Here is a 13,396-nt window from a genome sequence, read left to right as displayed (position 1 = left end):
ACGAGATATACCCTCCCACACCTACGAAAATGGCCCCTATCAAAAAGACCAGAAACAATAAGTATTAGCAAGGATATAGAGGAAAAAAAGAACCCTTGTATTCTGTGGAAATGTATACTCATCCAGCCCCTGTGGAAAACAGTATGAAGATTTCTCAAAAGATTAAAAGTGGATCTACCATATGATCCAGCATTCTACTCCTAGGTATCTACCCAAAGAAAAACACAAATATGAAGGGATATATGCACTCCTAGGTTCACTGTAGCACTATTTACAATAGCTAAGCTATAGTGTTTGTTTGTGTGTGTGAGATGTATATAGATGGAATACTACTCAGCTATTAAAAAAATTAAACTCTTGCCATACTATGAACGTAAAGGATGGGATTATACTAACCAAAATAAGTCAAAAGAAGCAGCAAATACCAGATGGTGCCATTTTATGTGGAATATAGAGAAACAAAGCAAAGGGCCAGATTAAGCCAAATCAGTAACAAACCCTAGAAATGTGAGTGTAGTTCTGAGGCTACCAGAGTAGGAGGGGATGGGAAAGCAAGCAAAGTGGGGAGGGAGCAGGATGGAATATGACGGAGGACTATCATGTCTTGGTGGAATGTGTGGTGAGATACAAACACCTGAAGGGATGATCCTATATCTCTATATCGTATCAATTATTGTAGATCACTAACAGACATTTATTGTTAGTTAATAAAAAATTCATTCATTCGTTAAATAAATCTGCATATATTTTCCAAATTAAAAAAAGAGAAAGAAATCAAAACCTAACAAGAGCCAAGTATAAACAGCAAGCTAAGCTTTTCCAAATAAGGCAGAGATTTACATAATAGTCAAATAATTTCCTTGTTTTTGCTTCCTCCTTGTCTCATAAGTATTCCCCCTACCCCCTATCAGGAGAGCACTCTTAACAACTTCTAGTTTGGCACTGTCTGATTTGAATTTTTATTTGCTCTGTACATTATAATAATAAACTGTACATTAAAAAATAATTATTTAAAAAAGAAAAATTCAGATCTACTTGATTGTACTCTTCTGAATTCTTGGGCACTAGGTGCCCCAAGCTTAACCTTAATATACTACTATTTTTCTTAGTGTTTCTAAGTTCCATTTTGGCCTTAGTTCATTAATAATACACTGATGTATTTAAATAATCTAAAATCCAAGCAAAGAAACCAGAGATGATAAATAACAATAACGGCAAACCAGGAAATCACTAGAAAAGTAAAAGTCTGAACTCCCTAAGACTTTTATTAGAGCTGTAAATCATATCACCCAAAAGGGAAGTTGGGGAGGCTTGTACACAATCAGGTCTAACTGAATGGCAGAACTGGCAATAACTACAGACGCAATGCCAACAATACTTGGCTGATTGCCACCATGAGTAACATTTGTCAAGCATTTGTATGACTTAGCTACACTACAAAGCAGCTAAGCTATATAGTTCACAACATTTCAGTTAATTATACTTCTATAAATAATCCACAGCCAAACTGAAAGCTCAATGAGCCAGCTGAAAGCTTGATTCATTTGGGGAAAAATCAGATGTTCTAGCATTGAAGTGAATAGCCCAATACCATTTCCCAACATTCAAAACCCCATGAATATGTTTAGGGACTGAGAAGAGGCACCTACTGAAATGTAAAGTGATCTACTCACTACTTTTAGAACATTTTCTACTTTTTTTACTTTTGTATCTCCCTCCCAAATATCCCAGTCTCCTCCGGATCAACAATTAGATCATCCAAAATCTGGCTCCTCTCAGAGGAATGCAAATTTGCCTAGTGCACTGTACACTTTCTGGAAACAGATCAAGGGAACTAGAGAAAATGTGCTGCATTCAAATCTTCAGGCTGAATGGGTAGTCCTGCAGAGCTACTACTTTCAAAGCTGACACTGACAGTTAGCTCTACAAACAACTAAGAGAGTTCACTGGTGCCAAACAGGATGTCCCTGCTAGGAAGTTCACTGATTACAAATGTTACTGGGTATCATAACAAGCAATCATGTGCCAAGATTCTGGAGCTGAGATTAACCACTGAAAGACAACATGGGAAATATGGGAAGTCTATCCTCATGAAACCAGAGCTCAGTGGGAATGCAGCATTTAACCCTTCCATTTATAAGCCTTTACGGAGGGTGATTGGATCATTACAAAACTGAAGATAATAAAAGTCTCCATGCAATAACTCAGGGCTACTATGAACCAAGGCAAAGATGGGGAGCAAAGTTCGTGACCTGAGGCTTATCTGGACTTCAAAACAATCTACTTTATATTCATGATGAGGATGAATCAAAGGTACCCCACTCAACTGTACTGTTATATTTTGCCTGACAACATCTGATTAGGAAAGCATGAGAGGCAATATCCCCCCTTGTGGAGACACAGAACGGAGGAAGGGAAGGAAAGAGAACTGAACAAAGAGGAAGAAGAGGGGAATCTACAGCAGCAGCACACTCCTTGATTAAGTTGAGTGCTTCAAGGTTTATTTCTTTATTTTTCTCCCATATTTATCCAGCTTCAACACACTTCAATTTTTTCCTCCGATTCTGAATTCTCACATATTTGAACAAGAAAAAAATAGAAAAAGAAAAAGAAAATCTCAAGGAACTATTCTTAAAGCTTTGTAAAAGTACAAAAATTATAATTTCATAGAAAAGCCATTTGGTTCCAGGCTCTGTAGTTGATTTTATTCTATAATAATAATTTACACCACTTACAACATGCTAAGGATTTTAAATATACCATCATATCAATACACATCAATCCTCTTGATAACTCTATGAGATTAAGATACAGGACTTCCACAGCAACCCAGAAGTTGCAAGATCTCACAACAAGCTGACAGTGGAGCAAGGCACTGAAGGCCCAAACCTATATTTACCTTATATGCTATACTTAACTCTATACTTTGCACATTTAGAAAAGGTACTTTCTATACAACACAGAACTCAAGTTCTTCTACCTTAGGTCACAAGCCCTTTCTATTTTTAGAACGAATCACCATAGGAGTTTAGCAGATGGCAAGTGTTCCTGAAGTCCCAGTCTGGATACATGCCACTACCAGGTGAACACAGGGCGAAAGGGAAAAAGGATGGATTGGCTAAATCTGCTAAAATTATACATCAAGAACTAACTGAAAGCACAGCTGACACAGGAAACAGGACCTAGAACAAGCTACAACTGATCAAAGTAGAGCATGTTAAAATTTAAATCAAAGGTAAAGCCTTCTCTTGATTTTTAGGGCAACTAGCTCACCCTTGTGGACAGAAAACTATGCAACCACCAAAGTCCTCCCATACCACCTCATTAACTGTGCTAAAACTGGGGAAGCTGACTCAGACCAGTAGATAGCCTTGATGATTTCAGTTTAAGCAAATTATCTAAGCAGATCTACATGGCATCTATAGCTAAGCAACCCTATACTTTATAATGCGGGAGGTTTCTGAAAAGATTTATAAAGTCAAATATAAATCAAGAATTTGTTGAAAATAATGTAGAAAGAGTCTCATTATTTACGAATGAATGTCTATTGTGCAACTGAGGTAATATATCTCTCAATCTGGTAAAAATCACCCAAATTCTTGATTTATTGAAACCTAATTCTAATTTACAGACTTAATGTACCAACCTTCCACTTAGAAAAGGGGGTAATATGATGACCATCTAAGAATGGACTCTTTGTAGATAACATCTGGCTTACTGTTAAATATGGCAATCTCCTGAGGCTCATAAAACCCCAGCTCAGCTTTCACTGGCAAGAATTGGTAAAGTAAAAATATGAGAACAACTAGCCCCATTTCCACATAAAACTACTTGGGAAAAATTTAGGGAGGACATATCATATTCATCCAACAGAGAGAATAAAAACTGGGTTTTTCTCACCATTACTGACACTCAAATGTTCTACCACAGAGAAAAAGATCTCTCAAAACCTACAAATGTCCTATATGCTAATGTTCTAAATTGACTTTAAAAATTTTTAAGTTTAAAAAAGACCCCATTGATCAAAAGGAAAATGTACTTCAAAAGAATTTCCCAAGACAAGTAAGTCTAATGATTAAGTGGCTTTTATCAGTCAGGGGTAAAGACCCCATTCAAAAATTAGCAAACCAAAATAACATCTTAACTTTATGAGGTAATTACAACTGTAAGCTTAATAATAGGGAAGGCAGCAAACAAATGAACCTAATTTTGAATTTCTTACCCAACGCAGCACGATTTTCTTGCTTCTGGTTCTTTCCCAAAGACGCTGTCATTTTTGAATATATATCAGTCCACCAAGGATTATACTTCAAAACCTGTTCAATCGCCTCAGTCTCAAAAAAGTCAGCTCTGTGGGGAAAAAACTGAATGGCTTATTACACAGAATTAGACTGTTTTTCATTTTTAAAATGTATTATCACATTTACACTAGAAATGCAGATTGTTACTTCGAAATACTTCAAGGAAAAACTGAATAATGTATTTATTTTCTTTTTAGTCACTAATCACTATAAAAGGAAAAGTAAGCATTTGACTACCAAGATATTTGACATTTCTGATTTCTATAAATAGAAAGTACCCAGAAGTCCAGTCCTACCCTAAAGCCCCTCACTTGACTGGGATGGGATGGAATAAATCTGAAAAACAAGTGACTAACGTTTAGCATGTGTACTGAGTTTGCAAATACCACAGATTTTGGTAAGATTATAATAAAGGAAAGAATCTTTTGACTCCACCAATAAAGAAGAATAACATAAAAGTAGAAAATTAGAACACTATAAAACAAAAAACACTATAAAAAAAAAAAAAAGAAGACGACACAAAGAAATGGAAAGACATTCCCTGCTCATGGATTGGAAGAATAAGCATTATCAAAACAGCCATCCTACCAAAAGCAATCCACAAATTCAATGCTATTCCAATAAAATTTTAATGTCATTCTTCAAAGAAACAGAAAAAATACTGATGAAATTCATATGGAATCACCAAAAACCCCAAATAGCCAAAACCCTCCTGAAAAAAAAAGAAGGGAATGGAGGCATCACATGCCCAGGCTTCAAACTATACTACAAAGCCATAATGATCAAAACTGCATGGTTTGGAACAATAACAGACACACTGACCAATGGAACCAAACAGAAAACCCAGAAATAAACCCATAGATTTATGGTCAACTAATCTTTGACAAAGGAGCAAAGAACAAGCAATGAAACAAAAAAAGTTTGTTCAATAAATGGTGCTGGGAAAACTGGGTCGCTACATGCAAAAGAATGAAACTTGACTACTACCTCACATCATGCACAAAAACCTACTCAAAATGGATTAATGAACTAGACATAAAACCTGAAACCATAAAATATATAGAAGGAAATATAGGCGAAACACTACATGACACGCACATCAAAGACATCTTTACAGACACATCACCCAAAGCAGTGATAGTGAAGGCAAAGATAAACAGCTGGGACTACATCAAATTAAAGAGCTTCTGCACAGCAAAAGAGACAATAACCAAAACAAGGAGAAACCCCACCAACTGGGAGAAAATTTTTGCACACAACACTAATGATAAAGGACTTATCACAAAACTCTACAAAGAGCTGATGAGACTCTCATCAAAAACAAAAAATAATCCAGTCAAAAAATGGGGAGAAGAGCTAAAAAGAAACTTCTCCAAAGAGGAAATGCAAATGGCCAACAGGCATATGAAAAATGTTCAACATCACTTGTAATCAGGCAAATGCAAATCAAAACTACCATGAGATACCATCTTACACCAGTGAGAATGGCACATATCAAAAAAAACTAGCAACAGGGCCTCCCCGGTGGCACAGCGGTTGAGCTCTGGGTTGCGAAGCTGCCTGCAGCCTCTGCAGTGCCGGTTTGATCCCCAGCTGCTCCCTGGCCACAGGAGAAGAGTCCCACATGGTGTGCAGAACTCTCCTGCCGCCCGCTGCTCCCCTCAGTAGTGTACTTCGGTCCTTCTGCCTGCTCTGCTCCCTGCTCTGACTCTGGTGAGTTCTCTCACCCTCCCGCGCTTCTGACTGTACCCAGTGCTTGTATGTATAAATCAATCAATCAATCAATCAATCAATAAATCTTTTTTAAAAAAAAAACTAGCAACAACAAATGTTGGCAAGGATGTGGAGAAAAAGAACTCTCCTGCACTGCTGGTGGGAGTGCAAACTGGTCAAACCACTACAGAAAGCTGTATGGAGATTCCCCAACCTACTAGAGATAGAGCTTCCATATGATCCAGCAATTCCACTCCTAGGTATTTACTCAAATGACACAGAAACATTCATTCAAAAGGACACCTGATCCCCTATGTTTATAGCAGCACTGTTTACAATAGCCAAGCTTTGGAAAGAACCCAAATGCCCAAAAATAGATGACTGGATCAAGAAGATGTTATATATATATATATATATATATATATATATATATTCACAGTGGAATATTACTCAGCAATCAAAACAGATAAACTCATGCAATTTGCAGCACCATGGATGGAGCTAGAAAGGATCATGCTCAGCGAAATAAGCCAGAAAGAAAAACAAAAATACCGGATGGTCTCATTCATAGCAGGAATCTAGAAAACCTAAATAAGGGACCAGGAAAAAGAATAACTATAATAAAGAAAAAATCAAAATCAACAAGCAACTATAAACCAGAGACACACTATGGGGGGGGGGGAGAGATTGGGGTCAACATAAGGGGGGTGCAATTTTATGGGGAATATTAAAAAAAAACTTAAAAAAAAAAGAAAAAAAATTCCTTGAGACAAAATAAAATGAAGACACAACATCAGAACCTAGAGGAATAGCAAAAGCACTACTAAGAAAGAAGTGTTTAGCAATACAGGCCCACATCAAGAAAAAAGAGCTCAAGTAAATAATTTTACCTTACAGCCTAAAGAAGTAGAAAAAGAACACAGATAGCCAAAAGCCAGTAGAAGTAAGGAAATAATAAAAATTAGAGCAGAATAAATGAAACAGAAATCAAAAAGTACAAGAGATCAACAAAACCAAAAGATGGCTTTTTGTCAAAAGTTAACATAATAGACAAACCTCTAGCTAGACAAACTAAGGGCAAAAACGGGAGAAATTCCAATAAATAGAATCAGAAATGAAAAAGAAGTTATAATTGACATTTCAGAAATACAGCAAACCATAAGCAATGACCACAAATCTATGAGCCAGCAAACTGAATAACCTCGAGGAAATGGACAAATTCTAAGGAAACTACGATCCTCTCAAAAGAAATAGAAAACCTGGACAGACCAATTACAAGCAAGGAAATTGAAACAGAAGATAGAAGTTTCTTAAAAAAACAAAAGCTCAGGCCAAATGGTTTCACAAGTCAGTTCTGTCAAACCTTCAAAGATGAACTAATACTAATCTTTCTCAAAACGTTCAAAAAATTTGAAAAAGATGGAATGTTTCCAACCAATCTATAAGGCCAACATCACTCTGATACCAAAAGCAGACAAGGATATCACAAAAAAGGAAAATTACAGGCCAATTTCCTCGATGAACATGAGATGCAAAAATTTTCAACAAAACTCTAGTAAACCAAATTTAACAACACATCAAAATGACTGTATATCATGACAATGTAGAATTTACTCCAGGGACACAAGAATGGTCCAAAATCCAAATAATCAGTCACTGCAATTCACCACATCAACAAATGGAAAGATGAAAATCATATGATCAATACAGAGAACATGCATGACAAGATTCAATAACCATTTATGATAAAAACTCCCAAAAATGGGATAATGGAGCATATCTCAACATAATAATCATCATATATGCCAAATTATAGCTAATACCATACTCAATGCTGAAAGCCTGAAAGCTTTTTCTCTAAGATCTACTACAGGACAAAAATGTCCACTTTCACACAGTATTGAAGTCATAGATAGAGCAATTATAGGTAACAGAAGGATATAAAAGGAATTCAAATTTGAAACAAAAAAGGTAAAACTATCACTGTCACATTTGCAAATAACTTGATAATATACATAGAAAACCCTAAAGATTCCACTAAAAACTAATTAATACAGTAAATCAATACACTTAAAGGGCCTCCCTGGTGGCCTAGGGGTTAAGTTTCAGTGTTTCAATCGCTTTGGACCATCTCAAAGACTTGAGATCTATCCCCAGTCAGGGAGCTAAACCACATATGGCACAGCAGACCTCTCCTGTCTCCCCTGCTGCTCCCCTCAGCAGTGTATTTCACTAAATCTTCCTGTTCTGCTCCCCATTCCGTGTCTGGTAAATCCTCTTACACACACACACACACACACCCACACACACACACACACCCCTCTAGCCTAGAACCCAGATCTTCTATGCAAAAATAAATAAAAATTAAAAAAAGAAGAAGAGAAGCCCTGAGCTGAGGGAGCTCAAAACTAAAAAAAATAATAATAAAGTTGCAGGTAACAAAATCAATTTACAAAAATCAGTTCCATTTCTATCTATATGCAAACAAGGTATAATCAAAAGAAAACAATCCCATTTACAATCACATTAACTATACTACAGAACTACATTAAAACAACATGGTACTGGAATAAAAACATATACAGACCAATGGAATAGAACTGAGCCCAGAGATAAACCTGTACATAAAAAGACAGCTAATTTACAAGAAAGGTACTCTCAAGAAAGGAAAATCTCCATAATGAATGGTATTGAAAAAAATGGACAGCCACATGCAAAAGAATAAAACTAGAGCACCATCTCACAACTTACACAAAAATTAACTGATAATGGATTAAAGACATGAACATAAGACCCAAAACCATAAACTACAACTGGGCCTCCCTGGTGGCGCAAGGGGTTAAGACGCAACCTATGAAGCTGTCCTCAGCCTCTGCAGCACGAGTTCGATCCCCAGGCAGCCAGGAAGCAAAACAAAGGGGGCAGCAGGCCTCTCCTGACTCGCCCGCTGCTCCCCTCAGCAGTGTATTTCAGTCAATCTGCCTGTTCTGTTCCCCACTCTGTCTCTGGTGAATCCTCTTACCCCCCACAGCTCAGGCCTGTACCCCAGCTTTTGTATGCATAAATAAATAAATCTTTAAAAAAAAATTGGCAAAACTCCACAACAAAGGCTTCACTGATGTCTCTATGGATTTATTTACAAAAGCAAGAAAAAAAAAACAAGAGAAAATAAACAACTGGGGCTACCTCAAACTAAAATGCTTTCACACACCAGAAAAAAGTTATCATTAAACCAAAAAGACATCCAAGTGATTGGGAAAGATGGCTGTACATCATACATATGGAAAGGGGCTGAACATGAAGATATATAAAGATCTCATATAACTCAACAAAAATAAAACAAAGGACCCGATTAAAACATGGGCAGAAGAGCTAAATAGGCAGTTCTCCAAAGACAAACAGATTGCCAACAGGCATATGAAAAAATGCTCATTATTACTTATTGTTGGGGAAATGCATGCCAAAATGAGATACTTCATATCTGTGAGAATGTCACTGTCAAAAGGACCAGAAACAACAAGTGTTGGTGAGGATGTGGAGAAAAAAGGAAACTTCACACACTGTTGGTAGGAATGTATACTTGTCCAGTCCCTATGGAAAACAGTATAGAGATTTCTCAAAATATTAAAAATGGATCTATCATATGATCCAGCAATTCCACTCCTGAGTATCCACCCAAAGAATACAGAAACACTAATTCAAAGAAATACATGTACTACCATGTTCACTGCAGCACTACTTATAATATCCAAGTTATAGAAACCATGTAAGTGCCCAAGAGCAGATGAGTGGATTAGGATGTGGTATATCTACAAAAGGTATATCTACTCAGCTACAAAAAAAAAAAAAAAAAAAAAAAACCCCACACACAGAAAAAACCTGTCATTTACAACAACATGGAGGGAACAATGCTAAGTGAAATAAGTGAGAAGGTAAAAAAACAAATTCCGGATGTTTCACTTAATGTGGAATATAAAGAATCAAAACAAAAGGTCAGACCAAAACCAAAGCAATAAAAATGTTTAGAAATCTAAGGGTAGGACTGAGTCTACCAGTGGGGAAAAAAGGGGAGAGCAAAGTAGAGAGGGGGCACAATGGACTACAGTAGAAGACTATAGGTGTCTTGGTGGTGGGTTTGGTGTGGTGACATGCATCTAAGGAGTTGTGATCCTATTCTCTGAATCCAATGTAAACCAGTGTCATATCAATTTAAAAACTGAAGAACTGAATAACGAAAGCTTTTCAATAGGGGGCTGACATCAGTGTGTTTCACTTCATTCTCACTGCAGTCTGGAATATAACTTAAAGAGTCAAGCCTGAAGAAGCAGAAATAATGGTGGCCTACAATAGAACAGTGGCAGTGCATGTGGAGCAAAGTGGGTAGATGTCACCTACAGTCAGAAGGTAGAATCCTCAGGATATAGTAATCAAGGGAGCCAAGGGTCACAGTTAATGTGCAAGTTCTGGCCTTGACAATTCAGTGGCCCATGGTGTCCTTTTCTTAGACAGGAACACAGGGATCTAACAGATATGACTGAAGAAACAATGACATCTGGTTACAACAGGTTGAACTTTAGGTATCCTTTTAGGAGATATACACAGTGATCTATCCTAAAAGCAGTGAGACATATAAGTGTGATGCACAAGACAGACATATGGGACAGTTACTGAAGCCAGAAGAAGATGGAATCACCCAGAGAGATCTGGCAGAAAGAGCCTTGGACACTGAAGCAATGAGGACATTTAAAACAAGGGTGGAATTGGTGGGAATGCAAGTAGTCCAACCACTATGGAAAGTTGTGTGGAGGTTTCTCAAACTACTAAAAATGGAGCATCCATATGATCCAGCAATTCCACTCCTAGGGATCTACCCAAAGGAGCACAAAAACATTAATTCAAAAGGACACCTTCACGCCTATATTTATTGCAGCACTATTTACAATAGGTAAGCTACGCAAATAGATGATTGAATGTGGTACACAATGGAATATTACTCAGCAATCAAAAAGAATAAATTCATGCCATTTGCAGCAACATGGATGGAGCTGGAAGGGATTATGCTCAGCGAACAAGCCAGAAAGAAAAAGAAAAATATCGGATGGTTTCACTTATAGGAGGAATGTAGAGGAACCTAATAAGGGATCAGGAAAAAAAAAAACTATAATAAAGTAAAAATCAAAATCAACAGGCAACAGGCAACCATAGACCAGAAATATTCTGCAGGGGAAGAAGAGGAAGAGGGATCAGGACAGGGGTGGGAAGAGCACAAGGGACTATGGTGATTATGCACAGGTGAATTGGTGGTGGGAATTTCACAGGAAATCATACATTGTACAAAAATGAAGGATGATGTAATAAATATTAAAAAAAAATAAAAATAAATAAAACAAGGGTGGAAGAAGAGCCCATCTGAAAAGATGCTGGCTTTTCTCCAGGGGAAAAATAATTTTTAAAAAAATGGCTCTGGGAACTGTTATCTCTAAGACCACCATGCACTTACCCTCCCCATTGAAAAAATTTATAATGTTCAAGTGATGACTGAGTAAAACAGAATACATTCCCAGTAATTTAGCTATGATGAGTTATTCTTTACATTGACCATTATGATAGTTTTATGAACAAGATCTGAAGTTGACTGACATTCTACTTTCTAGAATTAACTGTTTTCAGGTTTCAAGATGACAACAATGTACATTCTCTGAGTGCCCTCTACATGCAGCGACAGGGAGATGAAGATCTCTCAGACTCACTCCCTGCCCCCCAGGAACCCACAAATTAATGGGAACCATAGATACCACAACACCAGAATGTTGCGGGAAAAAAAAATGGGGTAAAAACAAGATGAGCTATATAACACAGGAGCACTTCCACTGCCAGTCTGGGAGGGAGGGTGTCAACAGCTGTGAACTTAGTCTTAAGGGTGGTAAGAGTGATTCAGGCAAGATGGCGTGGGGAGAAAGTAGCCAGCGAAGGCAAACCATAAGTAAAAAGTATATGAGAAGCAAGTGGCACAGATCGGAAACGGAATCTTCCTTTTACTGCTCCAATATAAAATGTGGGCAGAGAGTAGCAAAAGAGAGCTATAGAGGCAGGCAGGATCCAAATAACAGAGAACTTTCTATATCATGCTAAGGAGCGGGAAGCTTATGCTCTGAGCAAAAGAGAACCCAGTTAACAGTGTTAGCCAATTTTCATTTTCAGTGCTTAAGAACTCAAACAAGTGGTTTAAGATTGAAGCCTGGGCTGGATGGAGTGTGCTACTTAGCCAGGAAATTGCTGCAATAAGCCAGACACAGAGAAGGACAGAAACAGATGGAGGAAAAGAAAGAGTAAAGAGATAAATAATAAAACCTCAGGAATGATTGGATACATGAGATAAGAAGTCAAAGATGAATCCCAGGTTTCTAAGGTAGGAACTGAGGTGAAAAATGGGGCACTCCATCAAACAGAAAAGTTAAGAAGACTTTACAGATAAATTGATGAGCTTGATTTTGGACATGTTAAAACGGGATCAGCGAGATGCCCCATCCCTAAACACTTAACCTGGCTTTTCTTCATAGCACTGATCACAATCAAAATACTTCTCTACTAGAACATAACCCCTCAAGTAGAACATGCTTGTTGTAGTCACCACTCTCTATACTGTCTACCATAATGCTTGGCACATAATTCATTCAAACAAATATCTGGAACAAATATGTGCACACATGAAAAATGAATTAAAAAAATTTATTCTAATGTTTTTTCCTAAACTTGGTGTTTTGTATAAATAGCTACCTTGGAAGAAGGAAATCTTCTGAAACTCATTAATTACTCTTCAGATCTGGCCTCCCTGGTGGCGCAAGGGGTTAAGCACAGCACTGCGAAGCTATCCGCAGCCTCTGTAGCAGGAGTTCAAACCCCAGCCGGCCAGAGGAGCTACCCACATGGTGCAGCAGGCCTCTCCTGACTCGCCCATGCTCCCCTCAGCAGTGTGTTTCAGTCAGTCTGCCTGTTCTGTTCCCTGCTCTATCTCTGGTGAATCCTCCCACCTCCCACATCTCTGGTCTGTATCCCAGTTCTTGTATGCATAAGTAAATAAATCTTTAAAAAAATTTTACTCTTGAGATCTCAATAAATCCCAAAGCCTGGTCAGTATACATCATCTTTAACAAAATTATAGGACAAAAATACCTGTTTAAAATGACACCCCAAGTGTTATATATTTTTGTTCCCTTTTCTTATCTCACAAATTTTTTAAATCTCACAGATATTTAGAACATTGACCAAATTCTTCTAAATATTTCTCCTCCCAAGGAATTAAATAGGCAAGAGTTTAAGACTAGGGTAGGGTAAAAAATAAGCCAACAATTACAAATAATTTGCCAGGAGAGGGGAAAAAA

At 37.4% G+C, this 13,396-nt stretch overlaps 1 protein-coding gene across 1 annotated transcript in view; it reads right to left on the bottom strand.

Moving 5' to 3' along the window:
* The window catches only part of SHQ1 (SHQ1, H/ACA ribonucleoprotein assembly factor), a gene marked incomplete at both ends in the record, with an annotated part of 129,488 nt that overhangs the window by 84,945 nt on the left and 31,147 nt on the right, over window positions 1–13,396 (bottom strand). The window contains one exon of the mRNA XM_084247742.1: window positions 4,223–4,350. Within this exon, the coding sequence (XP_084103868.1) occupies window positions 4,223–4,350 (128 nt within the window). The remainder of the gene's footprint in view (window positions 1–4,222; window positions 4,351–13,396) is intronic.

The sequence above is a fragment of the Talpa europaea genome (genome assembly GCF_964194135.1).
Source record: "Talpa europaea genome assembly, chromosome: 11".
In the NCBI taxonomy this organism is placed as follows: Eukaryota; Metazoa; Chordata; class Mammalia; order Eulipotyphla; family Talpidae; genus Talpa; species Talpa europaea.
This window is presented reverse-complemented; position numbering and strand designations above follow the sequence as displayed.